This window comes from Pyrus communis, chromosome 12, assembly GCF_041283825.1.
Source record: "Pyrus communis isolate YQ-2024b chromosome 12, ASM4128382v1, whole genome shotgun sequence".
Classification (NCBI taxonomy): domain Eukaryota; kingdom Viridiplantae; phylum Streptophyta; class Magnoliopsida; order Rosales; family Rosaceae; genus Pyrus; species Pyrus communis.
Window position 1 is genome coordinate 22,240,845 of NC_142576.1, and position 11,540 is coordinate 22,252,384.

Below are 11,540 nucleotides of genomic sequence, written 5' to 3' on the forward strand. Positions count from 1 at the left end.
TGCACAGAATATTTGGCTTTTTGTCAACAAATAATCGCATCATTCTCAAACTAGCCTCTCCACACATGCTAATGCGAGTGTATAGACTTTTTATGTTGTGTGTATTTTGATTGCGGTGAATGTTTCTTATCGAACTGCTCATAACTAGTCCTACGGTGTAGTAATACTTATCTTGTAAGTGAAAAGTCTACGGTTCGACTCGTGCGTATGATGAGAACGTATAATATTGTGTTGAGTTTGATACCTAGTGTGTGACACATTGTGTAGCTTAGCGATTACGCAGTGGGAGGCCTAATCAATAATCCCCAGCCAATTTAGTTGTGTTTCATAGAGGAGGGAGCTTGTTCATTTCCTGATGAGCTTTTATCACTGGTTCAAGAAACTTGCAGTGTCTTAAGAATGGCTTCCAAGGTCAAAGGCATAGATGTAATCCTTAGTTCTTAGACATGGTATTTAATGCAAATTTGGAAAGTGGGGAGAACAATAACCTAAAAAATGGTTTCAAATTATTTACCTCGAGTGCTTATTACTTGCAAGTATAGTGTCGACGCACGTTTTTGACTGTTTTGGATTTGATCCAATGGTCCTCGATCACTCAATGTTAACCATTGGATTCAATTGTCAAATATGTGTCGTCACTGAGTGTCAGCAGGTAATAAAAAAAATTGTTCAGAGTTCCAACAATTGCAATTTGAAACATAGTCTTTAGCCTTTTAATATGTAGGGAGAAAAAGCAATCATCAATTATACATGAAAGACTCATAATCCACAGATCATTGTCTTCAAATTTCCACAGTAATTTGATGACTGATAAAAAAACAAACTACATTGACCTTTAGAGATATCGATATACGACTTTCACGAGCATCCCATGATGGTTCCGTATTCACAACAATATGCAACTTAAACCTTTCAAGACTCTATGAACACAATGCTTCGGCATCACAAATGTCGTTAAACTCCAACCGAAACTTCATGAGGCATGATCTCGGGGATAGGTGCACCGAGGACTGGTTCTTTGATCTGGCCAACACTCACTTCAGGCTCTATCTCATCTTTGAATTCGGATTGATGCCCTGACTGGTCCTGAGCTTCTTCAGTTTTTCCGGTGTGCGCTTTCTGGTCTTTTGTTTCTTTGATACCCTTTGGTGGTGACTTTGCAGGCTTTGCTTCGGTTTTAGTAGCAGCATTTTCCTGAGAATGAAGCCTAGTTTGAGACTTTTTAATAGGCTTATTTGGATCTATGACGTCCTTTTCGCTTTTAGACTGTAATCCTTTCTTTGAATTATTCAGTTCTCGATTCAGACGTGGGCTAAGAGATGCCCCAGCACCTTCTGAAGAACTGTTTAGCGAAGAAATGGAGCTCTTGTTCCGTCCAAGTTTTGGAGATTTTGGCCGTGTGGTTGGAATCTAAATTGATGGACAGAGAAGAGTCACATACAATGTTGTTATACAAAAGCAAACAACATGAAGCACAGGTGGGAGAAGAGTCTAACAGTTACCTTCTTGAGTTCAACTTTCGGAGGAGGCTCTTTATAGAAACTTGGCATGGGCGCCGCCTTAAACGTCAGGCTCTTCCTTAGTCGCTTGATCTCAGCTTCCTGGCTTTCCTGCAAAATAAGCATATGGAAAATATAACGAATATGCTGAAACGGAATTATGAAACAGAAGTTGGAAATAAACAAGTTGATTTATGAAGAACAAAAGTATAACCGTCGGAGGGCTGTAAACTAGTCTCCACACCTTTGATTTTGCTTGCGAGTTATTTTTTTCTTCTTCCTTAGCCTGTATCTTTTCTTCCAGCTTCGTAAAAAACTGATGAACAACGAATAAGGTTCATTAGTGATACGAGTTGAAAATAAAACTGTTAATATAAGAAATAATTGTTGAGCAGAAGATCCTGCATCCTGCCAATAGGTGGAATTCCACATATTGCTATGGCAGCGCTCAAATAGTGGATAGAGACCCACATAACAGGGCATGTTTTAGAATATAAAACGATTTCTGGCTTGCATCCTGAATTTTTAAGCTCTTGAAAATAGCAATAAACTTCATAAGAACCTATAGGTATGTTCTACCAACCTCCTTCCGTTTTTCAGCACGTTCTTCCAACCTAAAGGAAAATCCAGAAGCACTGATCCTCCGCCCGCTAGGTGTAGTCCTTTTGACATAACACAGAATTCATGTAGGTATCAGTACAACAAATTAAATAATTTAGATACTGGCAGTAAAGATTAAGAGATGTGAAACAATTAATGCTCAGAGATATGAGGCATACGAAGCAATGGAGTGAGCATCATCATCCTCTTTGATTGGCAGAGTTGTTTTTACAGCATTTAAACTTTGATCAACTGATCTGTTATCACATAAAGCATCATAAAATGGCTAATCAATATCATTAAGCAGAATAAGTTTCCAGTGGAGAAATCTTTTCCTATGCACAAATTACGCATAAGTAAACAGTACAACGATCTATAATGTTTGAACAAAAAATATAAAGGTAAAGTACACTCGCGTACCGAATAGCGGTTGTAACCTACCGGATCCCATTAGATGGGTTATTGGCGGATGTATCCACAGAACCAGACTTGCCGGACTGATGCAATTAAGAGCAGGCATTAGCTACATTTAAGAAGGATAATAAGAGGAGTAAAATATAGAAGTAAAAACTTGAAAAAGTCTTACTGAAGAGGATCTAACGCTGGGTATTGATGCTAAAGAAGTCCTCTTAATGGAAGCTCCAGTTGTGTTCCCATCCTTTGAATGAACTCCTGTGGATGCCCGCCTAGTTGGATTATTCAGACGAGAAACCAAAATGGGAGCCTCAGCTTTGGTTGCTCCTCGAGCATGTTTGACTTCTGTTTTCACCGGGTACACATCAATACTCTTCTTCATAGGATCTGCACGAGACCCTCTTGCTGGGAAAGAAAGACTCTGAGAAACTAATGCCCTCTCCTTACGAGGGAATGGAGTTGCGCCTTTCACAGTAGGTTTATCCTTGGCCGGTTTGCTCTTTGAAAAATCATTGTTCGGAGCATGAGGATTCTGAATAGAAAACCCAAGTAGGAAAGGGCATTGGTACATGTGTGTCATGAAAATTGATAAGAGAAATAGCTCAAATGACAAGGAATTCTGGCATGCAGTACCTTTGCAGCTTTTGAATTTTTACCAGGTGGAACAGTCGCAGAGGCTGCAACTGCAACTTCAGAAGAGTTAATGCCTTCATCTTTTGTCACAGGTTCAGATATTCCATTCACGGCAGGAACTTCTGCATTACCATCAGCATTCTTTCCCTCTTTGCTCAAACTCGGTACTGATACATCTACATGTTTTTCCTCGATAACACAACTCTCATCGTCGAATGTAACCCCATTTTCAGACTCCATTTGTGACACAACTAATAATAATATCGAACAATGACACAGCAAAGTTGAGGAAACAAAATCACCAAGAAATCTTATCTTTAATACCATTTTGATTAACATGAATGATATAACTGAAGTTATATACTGAAGTAATAAATGTATAAATAAGTCATATCATTTAGTATATACACTTTTCTAATACTTTATAATTTATATGTCATTTTATTTTGCAATTTATGTATCAATACAATTATGTATTTTTTTAAGTATAAATAAGCACTTATTTATACGACATATAATAAGTTTAATTAAATCCGCCTATGCGCTAGCCCTGCCAACCGCCTGACTAGCGCTTGGCGTCTTTTAGAACCTTGAGTATATACCAGCAAGACATGTGGGAAATAACAATACTAAGACATCCCGAATTCTACATAGTTAAGCAGGCAACGAACATGAATGGTTATCCTATCCTCCCCAGAAGAACTCATATGTCATAACAATTCCTATCATTTTCAGGAGTGCCAAAATCACTTCTAGAGTGTTTGGCAAAAATTTAAAAGTGCTTTCAATGAGAATAAATCACTCCCAAGCGAGAATCACTCAGGGCCTTTGATGAAACTTTTAAAATATCAAAATCACTTCTAGATAAGCACTCCCAAACCAACACTTATCATTTCAGGTTCTCGAAAGGTAAGGGTTTACTCTGATATTTCCCAGTGTACCAAAGAACAAGACGAGGAGATACCCTCGAAATATTCATTTTCTATTTGGCTGGATTTATCCCTCCATCAAAAAGAGAAATTTAAAGCACAATTTGTGGCATGACAAACTACAAACCAAAAACACCACGAAATGTTTTATGATGAAATGATCCTAACATGCTACTGGGAAAGAGTTCCCATCATTTCAGTCATGAAACGCTTGATAATTCGAGACCATAATGTATATCATTCCAGATCCACAACACATAATCCTCAACATTCCAACAGTTCTGCGAAATTCGTTCAAAAACCAAACATCTGCACAGCAATGGAAGCTAACCCTTTTACACTCAACACTCCATCACGTTTACAAAATCCAAAATCCCATCAAGCCTTTCGTAGAAAATACGCGGCTCGGAATTACTTCAAAGGCAAAAGAAATCTAACCAACTAAACCAATTGTATAATTAGTCAACTGAGATTGTCACTACAGTTTTTTTGAAGAATTAATTACAAAACAAAACAACTCTCTGAGGCTCATGATTTAGTTCTTGCGCACTCACATTTTCTAGAAAATTATCAACATATGCAATGTCTCAAAACATACCCAGAAAAGGGCAAGCAACAGAAAAGAAAACGCAGAAACCCAACAACATAAGCAATTCAAAGGTTAAGAATTTAAGGTATAATCTTTAAAGATCATAGAAAATAAACACTTACAGAGATTATCAGGCAGTTTTCGAACTTGATTTGTTGAATTTGGGACTAAACGATTTAAATAAGCACTTGAAAGAGTGATTGATAGCGAGACCAAATAGCAATGGAAGCAAAATTCCACTGCTGAATTATGAGAGAAGAAGATAAGAACAGAGCAGAGGAATATATTGATTGTGCTTTTGGATTAGAAGCACTTTGTGATGGTAAGTGCTTCTGATGGTTGGAACTTGAAAGCTATGGAGGGAGTTGGTGATGCACGCTCTGGTTGGGTTCGAGAAATCCGAGGGAGGGAGAGAGAGATGGCCGTGTCAATGAAGCGGATAGAGATAGAAAACAGTGAGGGAAAATGACTAAACTGCCACTACGGAAGTTACTAGCAAGTTTTTGAATTCTGAATGGTGATGGAGGGAAAGAGGTTGTGTGAAGAAGATCGAGGGTGTCAAGAGTTTATCTTGTTAAGGTTAGAAAATCCACATTAGGATATTTCTCTCCTCTCTATTGGGATTATGGCAATTGAGTTGTGGATTCTGCGAAATGTTGAGGACTTCGTTTACCATTTATGGAAATGCGATTATGTTTTGGAGGAAAAAATTGTTTTCTAACGATGACAAGTTTTTTCGACCGTTGAATTGGTTATAAGATTTACGTATGTGCAAGTGAGATGTTACTTGAAGGCACATTGCTAGATGTTATTTGAAGACACATTGCTAGAGGAATTTATGTTATATCAGAAAATACTAATTAAAAAGTTATTAGAGAAGGATATTGTGGATCTTGATTAGGGTAGTATTGTTGCCTACATCATTAAATATAGTGAAATTCTCTATTCTTGTGATATTCCTTACCATGAATGACGGTGGTGCTAGAAATTATGACGACTTATAATGATGATGTTGCTTACTATTGAAACTATATTCGATGACAAACTATTGAATAATTTGAGGATTTTTAGTTGTTATTGAATATTGGGACTCATTATGAACTTCTAGTATTTGGCTAGTGCACAGTTTCCCGGTTGTTTTATACTGAAATATTGAAATTTTTGGTGAACTTACTTTTGAGAATTTTGGATTTCTGACTATTGAATCGTTACATAGTTTTCATTTATAAACCAGTTTCAATTCAATTCTGTACTAAACGAGCTCGAACATTTATCAAGCAGATTCCAAGACCTTAAACATTCGATTCAACCGAACCGACCGAAATTATGGAAAATATGTCAAAACTTAGAAGTACGAATTCTGACAATTCGTACCCTAAACTTCCTACATAGAGTGTTTGGCAGCAAACCACTACAACACCAACATTATTTTATTATTAGTTCTTAGTCGAGATTAGTTTCAACTTGGTCATTCTAACAGCCGTCAGTTCAATTTCAGTTAGTGCAGATCGTCTTCGACACTTGTTCAATGAATTAAAGGATCAATAATGTAACAATTTGTAACTTCCGGATAATAATGTGTCAATTTCTAAATGACAGAAACCAAATTACAAAGGTACCCTTATAGTTTGTCCTAAACCACAAGGATGTAAAATGCAATTTATCCATAAATGAAAGCTTAATTGAAAACCTAATTAAAATGGAAGAAGTGAATAAGCAAGTTGTCTACCTTACATGATTGTGCAGACTATCTCACCATGACCCCAATAGGATGATTAAGAGCATTAGTCAATCAATTAGGGGGTTTTCTTATTTCATTGTCTGTCTCCTTCTAATTGTGGGTGTGATATGATAGACAATCTGATGAATATATCTTGTCAATACCAAACAAAGAAAATTACTTGATGGTTAGATTACAAACAAAAATATATACTAATTAATTAGAATGTAACACAAATCAAAGAAAAAAAATAATCAAAGCTGAAGAGTGTTTTTTATTATCATCTATTAAAATATTAGATGGAGATTACTCAAATCACCACTCAAAGTAATTAAAAAATAATAAGACAAATTAACTATCCTTTTCCGTTGCGTACACTTTGAATGTTATGTGACTATCAAATCCAAGAATATTAAGTTTCATCATATTATTCATGACCGAGAGAATTGTTGATTTAATTTTTAAATTATTATCCGAGTGAAAATTAAATTTGTAAACTTTATTTTTTTTTTGAAAAAAAATCAGTTCTTAAACTAATTAAAATCAGCCAATTACATTCCTAATATTAGATTTGAAATTATTCTATTCAATTTTTCGTCAATTTAAGTCACGTGACATGCATGCGATACACTTTGGGAGAGATTGATAGTTTTTCATGAGTTTCATGACTTACCTTTTGAAGAATTACTGTATGAAGTTAACTTTAGAGAGTAAACTAGACGTTAAATTCACAATTTATATGCAACGTTAAGAGCTTATAAGCAAAAAAAAAAAAAAAAAAAAAAAGATAGTATTACCATCTAAAATGTGTAGTGTGACTTAAATTGACGAAAAATTAAATAAAATAACTTTAAGTATATTCATAAGGATGAAATTAACAGCTTTTGAAATGTTAGACTTCCTTTATCGAAAAGTAATTTACAAACTTAATTTTTACTTAGGTAATAATTTAAGAATTTAATGATCGGTTCAACCTTTACGATTCAAACATAGCAGGGCAAAATGGTCAGGCAGCATAATCCAATAGAATAAACTGGAAGGGGCAAAATGGTCAAATGACAAATCAACCAATGATTGAAAACAGCCGGAGGAGAGTTACTGTTGGAGAACGTTGGGTCTGCGTTTTTATTGTGTGTGGCGTTCACAGGTGGTGGTGCTGTCTTTCCCGATGACGTGGCAGCGCAGAGCAGCATGATTGGTCTCACGTTAGGCCAACCTGGACACCCTACCACGTCCACCAACCGCGCGTGAGCTGTAACAACGTGCGTGCGAGATGGCCATCCGACGGCTGCTTTTAACTCGCCAGATAATCTCGGCCGTCCATTTGGGGATCGATCAAGGAAGAACATGGAATTGTTTGGGTTTATGCTCGGGATTTTGTGGGTGGTGCGTTGCATTCAACGGCTAGGCTGGATTCTCAAGTGTCCTCTTCATTTGTGATTTGGCACTTTGCCCCTCTTGGCCCTCAATGCATTTTCATGCAATCTCCACATATTTGATTCATTGACAATATTTTTATTTTAATTTTAGCAATCGAAGAGAGTGCACTGATTATTATTTGGTCTAGTAACATTTGTTTTAACTTAATTAAAAGATATTACTGTTACAGTTGGTATTGATCGGATACGACTATCAAAAACCCTTCCTCCATCTGACATCTTTCAAATCTCCCCTAACTATGGAATCATTTGCTTATCATCATGTTCAGAATTTAATCAAATAAGCATTAATTTTTTAGAAAGAAAATTATTTGACTTCTATCATGGAATGTGTCTTTCTACTTTATAAACATATTGCATTTTGACACGTGAGCATAAATTTTTCTTTTTCACATTTTGAATGAGTTGTTTTTCATATATGTGTCATAATTCATAAGAAAGGAACCAACCATTGTTTAATTTTAACTAAATTTACTAAAATGGTTTGATGAAAGTGCATCAAATTTAAGAACACCAACAAAAGGGTAAATAAATTTTTGACCAAATGAAACTTTGACAGAGTAAGAAAGTGAGGGTTAGGTAGTAGATGTTGTTCGTGTTGCTACATGTGGTGATTTGTAAGGCCTCATTATTTTGATGGCTTTGTGTGAGGGTTCCCGTGCTAGTTTGTTGCGTTTATTGTATGTGCGACAAATGGTTTGATGAAAGTGCATCAAATTCAAGAAATTTGTGACTAGATAAATGTATCATAGAGCACCTCTTGTAATTGCTTGTTTTTGGTTATAAAATGTTCTATCGCTTCCGTAAAAAAAAAAAAAAGGGAAAAAAACAAAAGAAGTTTAGTAGAAAGCCCAAAAAAAAAAAATATGGTAAGAAAAGAAAGAAAAAGTGAAGGAACAAATATACTCCCTCTAAACTTTTTGTGTGGTAATCACGACCACAAAAAATCTTTCGAAATAGCAAAACAATCGTAAGCTTATAAAAACAAAAGTATACATAACATGTGCAATCTCAAGGAAAAACAAACAACAAGAACCCACATTTCACAGTGAGACCAAAACAAAAGAAAACAAAAAGAAACAGGACCATAAAGTCTCAGAAGGATGGCCCCTGCGGCCAAAAATTAACACAGTATTTGCCTTGGCTCCATAATTTGAAGCTCATGAGTTGTTTGTAGTCTAAACTGCAGTTTTTCGACAACTTTGTTTATTGGCCACTGGCCACCACAAGGTCCATGTCCCCCTTTGCATCCCAAAGCATCATTTTCTACTTTAGGCGTATGTTATGTGAGGTATATATTTGTTCACATTTATAAGGGTAATTACATTTTAAGCCCTAGATTATTTCTTCCTCGTCTTCATTTTTTCGGTCTTAAATTGAGAAACACTTATCAACTAGCTATTGATCTATTAATATTTGTCTTTTAATGTTGAAATCGGTTCCAAGTTAAATGAATAAAGAAAAGTTGAGTAGTACTCTTATTCTATATTATCGAATTTGTGACCAATCTTAAACATGATATCGGGGAGTAGAATTCTCTATCTTTCCTCTTTTTATTTCTCTCTCTCTACAGAAAAGATAACACAAGATGTTAATGTAACTTAAATGTGAACACAAGATGTTAATGTAACTTAAATGTGAGCGTTCAAATAAAAAAAGATTGGAATGGAGGAAAAAAAATAGAGGGAAGAGAATCTGGATCCTAGGTGGTGATCTATACAAAGACTTGTTGTGCAAATTAATTAATAAGTTGAATGCCCCACTTAAGCCAATCCCATAATTTCCGCAAGGCTGTATCATTTGCTCTAAAAATATTGAACTTAAGAGGTGAAGCTCAAAATTTGTGGCACCGACAAGGCTTACATGTCTACTTTTGAACTGGTGACCGAGCTTTTATCATGTCAAATAGTACTGGTTGGAAATTAGTAGAGCAGGTTCTGCCCTTTGATGAACGCATAACATCCATAAACTTGAGGTGCACGAAAACAACAGATAAACAACAAATTAACTTTACAGTACGTAGAACTCTTCTCATGCATAATGTGAAATAGATGATTTTTTCAAATAATTAAGATCATTGTGATTTTTATCTGAGATTCGAACGTAGAATTTCCAACCAGTAATGCTTTTAGTGGAGAGTGAATCTTGTAGATCAAATAGCTTTTAGTTTGTGTTTTATATTTTTCTATTGGAATTTGTGTTTTCTAATGGAGTAATGTTATTCATATCATGTTTTTATACCACATTTCTATACCATCTTAGGTGGCATCTGATGTGGACAGCCACATCATTTGAAAAATTTGCAAAACCCAAGGAAAGGAATAAGAAAGATTCCTTGTATACCACAATTATCATTTAATTAACTAGTTTTTCTTAATTATTAGTTTATTAAATAATGAACTAAATTTAAAAATCTGATTAATTCAAATGATATAGCTGTCTACATCAAATGCCACCTAAGATGGTATGAAAATATGGTACAAAAACATGGTATGAATAACATTACTCTTTCTAACGTAACCCATCTTCCCGTCACTGTAATTGTCAGCTTCTGCCACAAAGTCTCCAAGACCAGCAGATGGGACAATGGCTTTTCGATCAAGGAGACCACCTTTGAAACGGGGGTTCCTTTCCTCTTAGAAGGTAGGGTCGAAGTTTCCGTCGAGGGTATCTATATATGCGCACAGTTGGGGGGACTCAATCACGACAGAAGATAAGGTGAACTATCAAGTCCGGGTTGAAATACCACCAAAGAAGAAGGTAAAACTGAGCCTCCAAGCGAGGCAGGGTACATATGCGATGTACCCTTCTCCTACATTCAGACTGGCACCTATCATCGCCGGCATAATCATAAAAAAGATCATTAAAAAAGCGTGAGCCGTTATTAAAACATTATAAAGTTGATGATTACACCGGACACGATTACTTCGACTTCCATTCCCTCACAGAACCGCTTGATGTTGATAATTAATCATGCATGCATGCATGCATGCACAAACGATATTCTCCATCATCCGGACCAAAATAACAATGGTTTCTATATCTTCATCAGATGCAGTACTCCCTCCCTCTCAATAAATAATGCAATCGTGCCCGTCGCGACTTGCAGCCCAAATGCATGTAATATATGTCTGTTGTTTATATGTCTGTTGTTGTGTTGTTTTCAAACATCAATTTAGGGTTTTATAATGGGCAATAATTTACTTGCCACATAACACCGGCATGTTTTGCATGTGGCTATGTTTTAATTCTAAAATACATACATGTTTGTTGTTGCGTTTGCTTGACTGTTAGTTCAATGTTACCGATGTATCTACTTACGTGGCAACACAAAAAAGTTAATAATAAAATCAGCAAAACCAAGTTTAAGAAACAGGAAAGCAGAAGTAGTGAGATGTTCCAAAAACGATAATCAATATTGTAATCGGAATTGTCCATTATCTTTATCATCATTTAAATATTATGTCTGTAAAACATCATTCAATTTGGAGACCGTTTAGTCATCTATACGTGTCAAACCAATCAACAGTTTTAATAACAAATAATATCTTTATGATGAACCATCCATATAATGGAAAATATATTCCACAAAGAAAAAAAAATGAAACTGCAAGCAAGGGGTTTTGTAACTTCATCGAACATTCACCTCACCACTGACGTCATGCGTTTTGTCTTTGAACGCTTCCAAACACCATAACATAAAAGCTATGTACAACC

The 11,540-nt window shown here is 35.6% G+C and overlaps 1 protein-coding gene across 1 annotated transcript; it reads right to left on the minus strand.

The window, feature by feature from the left end:
- Positions 1 to 690: 690 nt before the first annotated feature.
- LOC137744899 (protein WVD2-like 4) lies at positions 691 to 5,205 on the minus strand. The gene is made up of 9 exons (XM_068484711.2): positions 4,787 to 5,205; positions 3,147 to 3,397; positions 2,686 to 3,045; positions 2,541 to 2,596; positions 2,279 to 2,356; positions 2,083 to 2,161; positions 1,744 to 1,815; positions 1,503 to 1,610; positions 691 to 1,410 (listed from the first exon to the last, which is right to left on the minus strand). Exons 2-9 carry the CDS (start codon positions 3,384 to 3,386, stop codon positions 955 to 957), a joined length of 1,449 nt encoding a protein of 482 aa, XP_068340812.2. The 5' UTR covers positions 3,387 to 3,397; positions 4,787 to 5,205; the 3' UTR covers positions 691 to 954.
- Between the last annotated feature and the right edge of the window lie 6,335 nt (positions 5,206 to 11,540).